Source organism: Melanerpes formicivorus, unplaced genomic scaffold (assembly GCF_026170545.1).
Source record: "Melanerpes formicivorus ecotype bairdi unplaced genomic scaffold, bMelFor1.0.p_v2 SCAF_19, whole genome shotgun sequence".
NCBI classification, from domain to species: domain Eukaryota; kingdom Metazoa; phylum Chordata; class Aves; order Piciformes; family Picidae; genus Melanerpes; species Melanerpes formicivorus.
Window position 1 is genome coordinate 15403112 of NW_027142371.1, and position 13378 is coordinate 15416489.

At 65.8% G+C, this 13378-nt stretch overlaps 1 protein-coding gene across 1 annotated transcript in view; it reads right to left on the reverse strand.

Annotated features, from left to right (window-relative positions):
* The window catches only part of ZNF512B (zinc finger protein 512B), a 34646-nt gene extending 28324 nt beyond the window's left edge, over positions 1–6322 (reverse strand). The window contains 3 exon segments of the mRNA XM_068150317.1: positions 223–302; positions 1621–1743; positions 6261–6322. Coding sequence (XP_068006418.1) covers positions 223–302; positions 1621–1743; positions 6261–6300 — 243 coding nt within the window. The 5' untranslated portion in view covers positions 6301–6322.
* Between the last annotated feature and the right edge of the window lie 7056 nt (positions 6323–13378).

Below are 13378 nucleotides of genomic sequence, written 5' to 3' on the forward strand. Positions count from 1 at the left end.
CTGGGTGGGTCTGCTCCCTAAGCAGGGCTTTGGAGAAGGCTGGGTGCCTGCACGGAGGGGATCGAGGGCCCAGGACCCTGCTGAGCCCAAGACAAGGCAGCTGTGAAGGTTAAAGGCCAGGGGAGGCATGCTGAACCCCAGGGTGGTGCAGCAGGATGTGCAGGGCAGGGCAGAGGGAGCATGGCAGGGAGGGCAGCGGGGAGCCGGCGCCTGGGGCCTTACTGGGATCTCCTTCAGGGCCTGGTTCTCAGCCTTGGGTCGTCCTTTCTTCTTGCCTTCACTTCTGTCGCTGGTTGCATTGCCTACAAACAGACACAGGGCATCTCAGCAGAGCACTCAGCACCACAGCCACCCCAGCTGCACAGCAGCTCTGCCTCTGTGCAGCACCTGCCTGGGGGGGACAACCAAAGACCTTCAGCACAGAGTATCCTTCACTGCACCTCAGCACTCTCAGTGCTCCTAACCCAGAAGCAGGGCCTATGAAAAAGGGGTTTCCACCTGGGAAGGTGCTGCAGGGCTGAACACTCCCTGCAGGCAGCAGTTCACTGCCCTCAGCAGCACTTGCACTCCCCTGCTGGCCATCATGCTGCAGATGCCTGAGGGGCAGTGTGGCACCTGAAGCACTCAGGACACTGTGTCCTCACCAAGCCTCTCCTGCAGGGGCCTGGGCTGAGGTACAGCTCTGACCCTCACCTGCAGCACAGACTCCCCTCAGTGTCCTGAGCTGCTGTCAGCAAGGGAAAGGCAGTGAGAGCTTCACCACACTCCCAGATGGGAGCTGCCCAGTGTGAGAGGCCAGGAGAACAACCCAAGGCCCTTGGGCCTGGAGGGTCCTGGACAGAGCCATGAGCTATCCATCAGAGGTCAGCCCTTGGCCAGAGCCTCCCCTGGGACTCATCTGCTCACCAAGCTCTGTCCCAGGGGCTGGGACATGGGTGGCAGCAGATGGGCTGCACCCACTGAAGCCTTTCCCCCCTCTGATGGAACACTTCAGCCACCAACAGAGCCCAGCAGTGAGACCCCCCCTCCCAGGAGGGAAAGGACACCTCCAGCATTCCCTTTCCCAGGCTCTCTGCAGCTCTGGAGGGGCTGGGGCTGCTTTGGCCTCCTTGAAGGTGAAGCAAGGAGCCAAGGCACTCTGAGACCTGATGCACTCACACCCCCTTGTCCTGGCAGCCACTTCCCAACCCCTCATAAGAGCACAGGTCTGGTGAGGAGCCCCTGAGGGAGCTGGGGGTGTTCAGCCTGGAGAGGAGGCTGAGGGGAGACCTTCTGGCTCTCTGCAGCTCCCTGAGAGGAGGCTGGAGCTAGGTGGGGGTCAGTCTCTTCTCCCAAGAACAAGAGGAAACAGCCTCAAGTTGCCCCAGGGAAGGCTTGGGTTGGACAGGAGGAACAATTTCTTCCCTAAAACTACTGTCAAGGAGTCCTCATCCCTGGAGGGTCTCAGAGCTGTGGAGCTGTGGTGCTGAGGGCCATGGTGTAGTGGTGCCCTGGCAGTGCTGGGGGAAGGGCTGGACTTTAAGGTCTCTTCCAGCCAAGATGACTCCATGATTCCACAACCCCCTGAGCTTGCCCCAGCCAGCCCATCCCCTCCCCTGGCACGAGAGCCCAGGTCCTTACCAAGCTTGGGCAGCTCTGCAGGAGGATTTATCCTGGTCTCTGTCCTTTCTTTGCTGACAGTGGGTTTGGCAGAGCCTCCAGTTTTCCTTCCACCTTTACAGGGATAGGAGGAGGAATCCATCTCTGAAAGAAGCAGGGCAGATGTTAACATTCCCTGCCCAGAGCAGTGGGCAGTGCTGCTGAAAGCAAAGGGAGGGAGAGAAGTTAGGCAGCTACAAAGAGGACACAGAATAGGTTTGGGCTGGAAGGGACCTTAGAGACCATCCAGCTCCAACCCCCTGCCATGGGCAGGGACCCCTCCCACCAGCACAGGCTGCTCAGGGCCTCATCCAGCCTGGCCCTGAGCACCCACAGGGAGGAAGCAGCCACAGCCTCCCCAGGCAACCTGTGTCAGGCTCTCCCCACCCTCACTTCAAAGAGTTTCTTCCTGATCTCCAGTCTCAGCCACAGAATGTTAGGGGTGGGAGGGGACCTCGAAAGCTCATCCAGTCCAAGCTGCTGCTCGAGCAGGACCACCCAGAGCAGGTCACACAGGAGCACATCCAGGCAGGTTCTGGATGTCCCCAGGGCAGGAGACTCCACAGCCTGTCAGGGCAGCCTGTCAAATCTGCCTTCCTCAAGCTTCAATCCATTCCCACTCCTCCTGTCCCATCTGGGGCAGGGGCTGCACCAGCAGCTCCTGTGCTTTCCCAGGGAGTCCTACAGACCCTCCCAGGGAGAGCAGCAGGCCCTGGGGAGGTGATTCCCTGGCCCCCCATGGCCTGGAGACCTTGGCCAGGACATGATGCTCAGCCAGGCCCTGGCAGTGTGACTGGGGGAGTCACAGAGCTGTTTGGGTTGGCCAAGCCCCCTGGGCTCCCCCAGCCCAGGCAGCAGTCCAGCCCCACCACGGGCACCCCCCCAGCACCGCGGGCACCCCCCCAGCACCGCGGGCACCCCCCCAGCACCACGGGCACAGAGCAGCAGCAGGGGTGGGGACTCCACCAGCTCCCTGGGCAGCCTGCTGCAGCGCCGGGAAGTGGCAGCTGATGCCTGCCTCACCTTTGCTCAACACTTCTCTCCCCCACACACAGCTTTTCTAACACAGATCCGACTTGCCAGCCCCCAGCCCTCCCACGGGAGCGTGCCTGGCATGGCTGAATTGACGCGGAGCCGCTGCCCTCAGCACCAGCCTCGCCCTGCCTGCCCAGAGGGGCAGCACGGCTCGGGGCAGCACAGCTCGGGGCAGCACGGCTCGGGGCAGCACAGCTCAGGGCAGCACGGCTCGGGGCAGCACGGCTCAGGGCAGCACGGCTCGGGGCAGCACGGCTCGGGGCAGCACAGCTCAGGGCAGCACGGCTCGGGGCAGCACAGCTCAGGGCAGCACGGCTCGGGGCAGCACAGCTCAGGGCAGCACGGCTCGGGGCAGCACAGCTCAGGGCAGCACAGCTCAGGGCAGCACGGCTCGGGGCAGCACGGCTCGGGGCAGCACGGCTCGGGGCAGCACAGCTCAGGGCAGCACGGCTCGGGGCAGCACGGCTCGGGGCAGCACAGCTCAGGGCAGCACAGCTCAAGGCAGCACAGCTCAAGGCAGCACAGCTCAGGGCAGCACAGCTCAGGGCAGCACGGCTCGGGGCAGCACGGCTCGGGGCAGCACGGCTCGGGGCAGCACGGCTCAAGGCAGCACAGCTCAGGGCAGCACAGCTCGGGGCAGCACAGCTCGGGGCAGCACAGCTCAAGGCAGCACAGCTCAGGGCAGCACAGCTCGGGGCAGCACAGCTCGGGGCAGCACGGCTCGGGGCAGCACAGCTCAAGGCAGCACAGCTCAAGGCAGCACAGCTCGGGGCAGCACGGCTCGGGGCAGCACGGCTCGGGGCAGCACGGCTCAAGGCAGCACAGCTCAGGGCAGCACGGCTCGGGGCAGCACGGCTCAGGGCAGCACGGCTCGGGGCAGCACGGCTCGGGGCAGCACGGCTCGGGGCAGCACGGCTCAAGGCAGCACGGCTCGGGGCAGCAGAGCTCAAGGCAGCACAGCTCAAGGCAGCACGGCTCGGGGCAGCACGGCTCAGGGCAGCACGGCTCAGGGCAGCACGGCTCGGGGCAGCACGGCTCGGGGCAGCACAGCTCGGGGCAGCACGGCTCGGGGCAGCACAGCTCGGGGCAGCACGGCTCGGGGCAGCACAGCTCGGGGCAGCACGGCTCGGGGCAGCACAGCTCAAGGCAGCACGGCTCAGGGCAGCACAGCTCGGGGCAGCAGCTCCCGTGTGCCGCCAGCCCGGGGCACACCGGGCTGCGGGGCCCTGTCCAAGGTGCCCCCGGGGACCTTCCCGTGGGCCGGGCCCCGGCGCTCCGAGGAGCCGCGGCCAGAGCTCGCAGCCTGCCTGGGCCACAGCCGTGGCTGCTGGCAGCACAGGAAGGTTAATCGGCTCAAGAGGGAAGCTCCAGCCTTGGCGACAGGCACTCAGGCACTCGGTGCCCGGCACAGGGATCCTGCGTCCGGCTAATCTGGGCTCCTTCGGTGGGAGCCCTGGGGACAGCTCCAGAGCAGGCACACGGGGGGGTCCTGCAGCCCCCTCCCGAACCGCTGCCCTGCTCTGCCTCAGGTGGGCACTGCTGCTGTCCCCAAACCTCCGGGGCCAAACGCGGCAGTCCCCTCCTGCCCGTGCTGCTCCTCGGAGCCATCCTCGCTCAAGCTGCTCAGAGAGAGCAGCAGACTCCGGGCAGGGCAGCGAGCCGGCAGCTGAAGCGACAGCATCTCACCTCCCGGGGGTGAGAGCCAAGGGAACCCCACGCAGCGCACAGCTCCAGCCAGCCCGGGCTCTGCCCAGCCCTGCCGCAGCTGCACCCCCGGGCCAGGCACAGAGCCCAGCGGAAGGCAGCGATGGGCAGCGCCGGAGCCTCCCCCCGCCCCGAACGGCACCCACCGGAGGGCAGGGGAGGGCCGGGCCGGGCCGGGCCGGGCAGGGCAGGGCAGGGCAGGGGAGGGCAGGGCCGGGCCGGGCCGGGCCGGACACGGCAGGGCTGCCATCAGACAGGTGACCACAGACCTCCATCTCTGCCCTGCTGGGCAGCTGGAGGACAGCTCATGAAGGAGGATGCAGAGGCAGACCCCATGGACAGCCGGGCTGCCTGCTCTTGCGTGCTGGGCACTCTGGGGCAGGGCTGAGCACCGCTGCTCACTGCTCCTCACTGCTCCCTTCCCCAGACCACCAAACCACAGAATCCTCTGGGCTGCAAAAGACCTCCAAGAGCCAGGCTCAGGGTGTCCAGCTCATCCCTCCTCCTGAACATTTCTTCTCCCCTTAACACACCTTCCCTTTCTCCACAGGAAATTCCACACCTGGAATTTTTCCCCCTGAAGCACTTAGTGAGAGTCAAACTGCACTGCCTGGCCACGGGCACAGCCCCAGGGATCCCAGAGGAGCTGCCCCGGGGATCCCAGAGGAGCTGCCCCGGGGATCCCAGAGGAGCTGCCCCGGGGATCCCAGAGGAGCTGCCCCAGGGATCCCAGAGGACCTGCCCCGGGGATCCCAGAGGAGCTGCCCCAGGGATCCCAGAGGAGCTGCCCCGGGGATCCCAGAGGAGCTGCCCCGGGGATCCCAGGGGAGCTGCCCCGGGGATCCCAGAGGAGCTGCCCCGCGGATCCCAGAGGAGCTGCCCCGCGGATCCCAGAGGAGCTGCCCCAGGGATCCCAGAGGAGCTGCCCCGCGGATCCCAGAGGAGCTGCCCCAGGGATCCCAGAGGAGCTGCCCCGGGGCCAGGGAGCAGCAGCAGCCCATTGTGTTTCCCGTGCTGTCCCTCATCTCTGAGCAGGCACACTGCAGCCGGGCAGCAGCCTCCCCGTGCTGCTGCTGCTTGGTGGAAGCCCCTGCGGGAGGCAGCAGCAGGGGTCAGCAGGTCCTGCCTGCCAGCAGAGCCAGGATGTGGCACGGGAAGGCTGGGGCTGGCAGTGCCTTTGCTTGTGATGCCTCCAGCTCAGCTCCAGGCACCCCTTGAGCAGTCTGTGGCAGCCTGTTCAGTGTCCCACCCCAGCTCCAGGTAAAACCCTCCCTGTGGACACGGGAGCCAGCGTGGGGTGAGCAGAGTCGAGCTGGCAGCACCTGGGGCAGAGGCAAGGAGCAAAGCCTGGGACTCCCCCAGCTGCTCCCCAGCCAGCAGCAGCCCTGCCTGCTCCTCCCCGGCTGAGGGGACAGCAGCATCCCAGGCACCTTCTGCCCTGCTGGGCCTTGCCCTCTGTGCCAGACCCCTCCTGGGGAGCTGCCAGGCTCTGCGGGCTGGGCACAGCCTGGGAGTGGGCTTCAAGGCACAGCTGGCACCTTGATGGGGTCTGAGCAGCCAGGGAGGTCACCCGTGGAGGTCACCCATGGGGAGGTCACCCATGGGGAGGTCACCCCGTGGAGGTCACCCATGGGGAGGTCACCCATGGGTCCTGACCACAAATTCTTTTGCTGAGACTCCTGTCCTGGTCCCATAGTGATGGATGCACTGTGAGAGCACTGACCTGCTCCATCACCCACTGACCTGCTCCACCACCCATTGACCTGCTCCATCACCCACTGACCTGCTCCACCACCCACTGACCTGCTCCACCACCCACTGACCTGCTCCACCACCCATGGACCTGCTCCACCACCCACTGACCTGCTCCATCACCCACTGACCTGCTCCATCACCCACGGACCTGCTCCACTTCTCGTGCATAACTAACCAATGGTGCAGACACTGGCAGTGCCAAAAGGCTGGGGAGCTGCCCCTGGTGCTCTGGCACGGGCAGGGTACCCAGCAGGACGCAGGCAGAGCTGGGACAGGGTCAGAGTGGATGATGGAGACAGGATGCTGCTGTCCCCATTCTGCTGCGAACTCCAGGCCAAGCAGAGCTGTGGAGAGACATCTTGGGAAGGATGAGGAAGCTGCCAGGAGAGGCTTCCTCGGGGGGAAATGGAAAGTCCCTGACTGGAGGCTTCCCCAGGAGGGAACCATGCGGGAGGTGAAGCCCCAGCGGGTCCTGCCTGCCCGGCCGGCGAGGGCTCTCCGGGGGCAGCATCTCGCTGCTCAGCACGAGGCCAACACACTCCTGCCGCTCCCTGGGCACGGGAAGTTTCTGCTCCAAGCCCCCCGGCAGCCCCAGCCCCCGCGCCCGCGGCCAGGCGCAGCCGGGACGGGGACCGCGGGCAGCGCTGGGCTCGCGGTGCTGTGCCCCCGGGCCTGGCACCCGCGGGGCAGCCGGGCACGGACAGCGCCGGGCACGGACAGCGCCGGGCAGGGACAGCGCCGGGCACGGACAGACCTCGCCGGGCACGGACAGACAGCGCCGGGCACGGACAGGCAGCGCCGGGCACGGACAGACAGCGCCGGGCACGCACAGGCAGCGCCGGGCAGGGACAGCCAGCGCCGGGCAGGGACAGCGCTGCCCTGCGGAGCGGCAGCCCGGCCGAGGCGGGGCCGGGGAGCGCCCTCGGACCACCCCCCCGGGCCGGCGGGCACGGACAGCGCTGCCCCCGGAGCCCAGGGTGCTGAAGGCGGATCGCGCTCCGCTCCCTCGCGCCCGGGGGCCCGAGCGGCCGCCCCTGCCCTGCCCTGCCCGGCACTGCCCTGCCCGTCCCTGCCTGTCCCTGCCCTGCCCGTCCCCGGGCCCGGCCGTGCCAGCCCCGCGCGCTGCCTGTCACCGCTGCCGCGCGGGCAGGGCCGCCCCGGGCCTGGCAGCTCCGGGGCCGCCTGTGAGCTCCGGGGCCGCCTGTGAGCTCCGGGGCCGCCTGTCACCGGGGCCTGCCCGCCCCGCGGCCTGCCGCCGCCCCGGGCCCGGCCTGGCGCCGCTCCGCGGGCGGCGATCGGGGCCCAGGCAGCCCCCGGGCGGGAGGCCCCGGGCGGGAGGCCCCGGCCCGGCCGCGCGGGAGGGAGGAGAGCGAGCGGCAAAATGGCGACGCGGCGGCGCGCGGGGCGCGGGGGGGGGGGGGGTCCCCGCGGCCGCCACCCCGGGAGGGTCGCGGGGGGGGCCGCAGGGCCGAGCCGGGGCCCGCGGCTCGCTGCTTACCTCGGCGGCGCGGGCGGGCCGCGGTGCGGGGCGCGCGGGGCCGGTCGCCCCCACCCCGGGGCCGGCCAGGCGGTGCCGCCCGCCGCCGCCTGCGGGCCGCCCTACGGCGCTCCCCGGCGCGCCCACACCCGCGGCACCGCCGCGCTCCGTGCCGCGCTCCCGCCGCCGCCCGCCGCTCCCGCCGCCGCGGCTCATGCGCGCTCCCCCGCCCGCCCCGCCCGGCCCGGCCCGGCCCGCCCCGCCGAGCTCGTGCGGCTCCGCCGGTGAGGACGGCGACGAGCGGCAGGGGAGGTGGCGGCCGGCGGAGCTCCGGCCCGGGCAGGTGCGGGCAGGGCTGTCCGGTCACGGCGGCGGCCAGCGCAGCGCAGCCTCCCGCACGGTCCCCCCAGCACCGACGGCGCTGCACGGCCGGGCTGCGGGCAAGCCGTCCTGCCGGTGGCCGTGCAGCCAGCGTGTCCCGATTGTGGCCGTGCACCCAGGGGTGTCCTGTCTGTGGCCATGCACCCAGGGTGTCCTGCCTGTGGCCACTCCGTCCAGGGTGTCCTGTCTGTGGCCATGCACCCAGGGTGTCCTGCCTGTGGCCACTGCACCCAGGGTGTCCTGCCTGTGGCCACTCCATCCAGCGTGTCCTGCCTGTGGCCATGCACCCAGGGTGTCCTGCCTGTGGCCATGCAGCCAGCGTGTCCTGCCTGTGGCCACTCCATCCAGCGTGTCCTGCCTGTGGCCACTCCGTCCAGGGTGTCCTGCCTGTGGCCGTGCACCCAGGGTGTCCTGTCTGTGGCCACTGCACCCAGGGTGTCCTGCCTGTGGCCGTGCACCCAGGGTGTCCTGCCTGTGGCCACTCCACCCAGGGTGTCCTGCCTGTGGCCACTGCACCCAGGGTGTCCTGCCTGTGGCCGTGCACCCAGGGTGTCCTGTCTGTGGCCACTCCACCCAGGGTGTCCTGCCTGTGGCCACTGCACCCAGGGTGTCCTGTCTGTGGCCACTCCACCCAGGGTGTCCTGCCTGTGGCCACTGCACCCAGGGTGTCCTGCCTGTGGCCACTCCATCCAGGGTGTCCTGCCTGTGGCCGTGCACCCAGGGTGTCCTGCCGGTGGCCGTGCACCCAGCGTGTCCTGCTTGTGATTAGTCCACCCAAGATGTGTCCTGCCTGGCCTCTTCCCTGCAGGGTGTCCTGCCTGTGGTCACTTCCATTCGAGGTATCCTGCTTGTGGTCACTCCACCCGGGGCGTCCTACCCGTCATCCTTCCCACCAGGGTGTTCTGCCCATTATCCTGCCCTCCATACTCTCCTCCAGGAGGTCCTGCCCACCGTCCTTGTGTCCTGCCTGTGGTCACACCCTTCCCAGGTACAGGCAGAGGGTCCTGCCTGTCAGCCGTGTCGTGTCCCTGGCGTGTGCTGCCTGTCTTCCTACCTTCACCCTGCCCGCCCTGCCCATCCACTCTTTCCTCTAATCCAGGGTGCAGAAGGCTGTGAGAAGGTTCAGGTGCTCTTGTGAAGCCAGCCTGGCCCCCAGGGACAAGTCTGGCTGCAAGGCTGCAGCAGGACAGTTTGGTTTTCCCAGCTCCAGACCTGGGGCACCGCCACACAAAGCCAGGAAGGTTCTGCAGCTGGCGCCGTCGGTTGCCAGCGCCAGGACCACGCAGCCGTGCTGGGATCCAGCACCACCGGCCTGTGGCTGCATAAACTGGGGGAAACCAGGCAAATGGTGCCATGTGCCAGCAAATCCTGGAGCGACTGCCGCTGGTGGGGGCCGCCCCGCACCGCCACGGCTGGCATGTGGCTCAGGTGGTGCCACTGGGAACTGGGAGGCCCCGTGGGAGAGCCACACAACCTAAGGGAAAAAAATAACTAGAAAACCCCAAGCCAACCCCAACCCAAGCTGGGAGTTTCCCTGTGGCTCCCCTCTTTGTCTCCATGGCAGGGAAAGAGCTTAATTAATGTCTGCAGAGAGCAGGGAACGCTTTGTGTAATTGCTAGGTATGATTAGCGGCGCAGCGGAGGGGGATCAGCAGGGAGGGAGGGACGGGCACAGCCCACCCTCTTTGTATCAAATGAAGCACAGCCAAGGCTGCTTGCTTTCCCCCCCCTGTCACCTGCAGCAGGCAGGCAGGCAGGCAGCTGCCTGTTAGGGCTGGCAGGCAGTTACAGCTGCCTGCTGGCCACCCTACAATCCCAGAGTCTCAGCATGGGGAGGGTTGGACCTCTGGAGCTCACCCAGGCCAGCCCCTGCTCCAGCAGGGCACCCACAGCAGCCTGCCCAGCAGCACAGTGCCCAGGGGGGGTTGGAAGCTCTCCACACCAGGAGACTCCACAACCTCTCTGGGCAGCCTGCTGCAGGGCTCTGCTCCCTCACACCAAAGACATTTCTCTGTAAGTTTGTGCCCATTGCTCCTTGTGCTGTCCCTGGGCACCACTGAGCAGAGCCTGGCCCCAGCCTCTTGCCCCCCCACAGCTCCTTTAGCTCCTGCTGAGCATTGCTCAGCTGCCCTCTGGGGCTGCTCTGCTGCAGGCTCTCAGCCCCAGGGCTCTCAGCCTTTGCTCCTCACAGAGCTGCTCCAGACCCTTAATCATTCTTGTGGACCTCTGCTGGACTCTCTCCAGCAGTTTTCTGTCCCTCTTGAACTGGAGAGCCCAGAGCTGGGCCCAGTACTCCACATGTGGCCTCAGTAGGACAGAGTGGAGGGGGAAGACAGCCTGCCTTGATTTGCTGGCCAGACTTCATGCACCCCAGCAGACCACTGCCCTTGGCCATGAGGGCACATTGCTGCCTCATGGTGAACTTGTCCACCAGCGCTGCCAGGCCCTTCCCCGCTCTGCTGCAGGGAGTTCTTCCTCCCCAGGTGAGAATAAAAGGCTGCAAATGGTGCCAGGCACTTGTCCCTTCAGCATCCTGATGGGCACGTGTGCGTGGCAGAAGTGCCACCACGTTCCTGTTCTGCACTTCAAAGCATCTTGGGGAGCAGGGGGAAGGTGAGCAGGGAGGTTCTGGGCAGCCTTGGCCACCCAGGGCCCACACAGAGCTTGGAGAGCAGCCGGTGCTGGGCTGGTTAAGGCACAGAAACTCTGGGGTAATGCAATTTATCAGCAAGCACAGCTGCTATTTTCAGGCCCTGCTGAGCTGAGGGGAAGGGGCCAAGGAATGGACTTGAAAAGAACAGCAAATGTAGAGCAGATGCTGAGGAGAGCTTTGCTTCACGTGCGGGGCTGTACCGGTGCGGCAGAGCCGTGCTGGGAGGGCAGCAGGAGGGTTGTGGCTTCTTCACTGCAGGGCTGGGATTAGAGCTGGGCCTTGCAGCACGATGCCATGGCAGGGCCAGGGCCATGTGTGGTGAGCAGTGACTCCTCAGTGCTCTGGCCCCTGGGACACTGTTCCCACCCTTCTCATGGCGGTGGGAAAATGCTGGAGAGGTGCTCGATGTCGGGGGATGAAGCAGTCCAAGGGACTGGGTGTGTGAATCAAACTGGTGCTGACCTCAGGAGGAGGGGAGGGGGGAAGCCCTTGTCCTCTGGGGCAAGCACATGTGTGCCTTCCCTTGCCCTGCTGCTCCTCTCTGCTCAGGGAGGACAGCCAAGTGCTACCGAGGGGCCACATCTGCTGCCCCCAACGTGGCACAGACCAAGCTCCATATTCTCCTGGGGACCCTTCCTGAAGCACCTGCTGCTGCCATCAGAGTGACCATGGCCAGGCCATGGGTGCAGCGAGCTGCTGCTGTCCTTCCTGCCATCCCAACACCACTCCTCCAGCCTCCTGTGCTGGTGTGGAGCAGAGCTCCCACCGTGTCCAGATCCGGGGTGGGTGCTGGGCAGGGACCTACACCTGGGCTGTGCTTTGGGGCAACAGAGCTGTCTGTTGCTCACAGATTTCTCTGGTGGCATCCATGTGTGTGCTCCAGCTGCCTGGACAGGTTCACAGACTCCCTGTGCTGTTTTCCTGGGGGGGTGTTTGAAGGAGGGGGCCCTTGGTCAGACTTGATCTCAAAGGTCTCTTCCAAGCCAAACCACTCTGATTCCCCGGGGGTGCAGCACTTCCACCTCTGCCAGGGCTTTATCTCAGGATCACAGCTGGGTCTGGAGCCTACAAAGCCACTCCATCCCTCTTGTCCCGGGGGCAGAGGGGGGAGAGGGGCCGCGGGAGCTGCTGGGTGCTCCCTCTCGCAGCGTGCAGCGGCTGGTGCGGCAGGAGCGGGGCTGAGCCAGCCCAGAACAAAGAGAGAAGTGCTGCTGGCTTGCAAAGCAGCATCCGGAGCAGCCCCAGCCCTCCTCCCACAGGCTGGGGCCTCTGATTGGAAACTGGAGCTCCTGCTGGCTGGGTGAGCCATCAATTATCCCCACGGATTGATTATTTTTTTATTAGTCTTATTTTTCCCCCTCCCTGTGCTTGAACACACTCAGCAAATAGAGGCAGAGGGAAGGGGAGGAAAGAAGAGAGAGAGAGAAAATCCAAAGAGATTTAATTTTAGATATGGTGAGAGAGCAAAAATGGCTGCAGAGAGGGAAGGGGAAATGCTCCTGCTGCAGAGAAAAGCCAAGCTGCCAGCAGCCCTGAGCCTGCTGTTCAGTATGTGCAGGGTGGTACTGGTGTGGGGGGCAGCCCCAGGCTGAGGGGGGCTCGGTCCTTGGGACACCCACAGCATCCAGGAGGGCAGCAGGGTGCTGGAGGGGTGTTGGGCAGGACTAGGGGACCACAGGCTTGGTGATGAGGCTGTGTGGCTGCAGAGTCATAGAGCTTTGGTTGGAAAAGACCTCTAAGACCATCAAGTCCCAGTGATGACCCAGCAGCTCTGCACCCATGCCCTCCCTGTGCCCTCCCTGTGCTCTCCCCATCTCCACAGCACGCTGGATCAGGGAGGGTGGTTGGCTCCAGGGGGGCTCCCAGCAGACATCCAGGAGCTAAGGATGGGGACCCCAAAATGACAGAGGTAATATAGGTGGAAACCCTCTGCAATGAAGCAATCATCCCTGCTCTGATGGTTTCTAATCCAGGGAGCTCTCACCCCTACTCATTGTCACCATCAGAGTCCTAGCAACCAAACGTGCCTGGGCCACGGGGAGAGGAGCAGCAGCCTCCTGTCCACACAGCCTTGAGAGCTGCTGCTTGAGGCCCTGGGGCTGCTCCTGGCTTTCAGCAAGCCATGTGCTGCTCCCCATGGTGCACAGCCTGTGCTGGGCAGGGATGAGCCTTGGTCTCAACAACCACAAGCAGCCACAGCAGCCCCATACAGCAGCCCCCTTGGGTCAGAGTGGCTGGAAAGCTGCTTAGTAGAGAAAGAACTGGGAGTGTGGGTGCACAGACATCTGAAGGTGAGCCAGGCTGTGCTCAGGTGTCCAAGAGGGCCACCAGCATCCTGGCCTGGATCAGCAGTGGTGTGGCCAGCAGGAGCAGGGCAGGGATTGTCTCCCTGTACTGGGCACTGGTGAGGCCACAGCTCCAATCCTGGGTGCAGTGTTGGGCTCCTCACTCCAAGAAGGACATTGGGAGGCTGCAGAAGGTCCAGAGAAGGAAAGAAAACTGGGGAAGGGTCTACAGAACAGAGCTGGGGAGGAGCAGCTGAGGGAGCTGGGGTTCAGCCTGGAGCAAAGGAGGCTGAGGGGAGAGCTGCTGGCTCTCTACAGCTCCCTGAGAGGAGTCTGGAGCCAGCTGGGGCTTGGTCTCTTCTCTCAAGGAACAAGTGACAGGATAAGAGGAAACAGCCTCAGGCTGTGCCAGGGGAGGTTTAGCTTGAGCATGAGAAGAAACTTCACTGG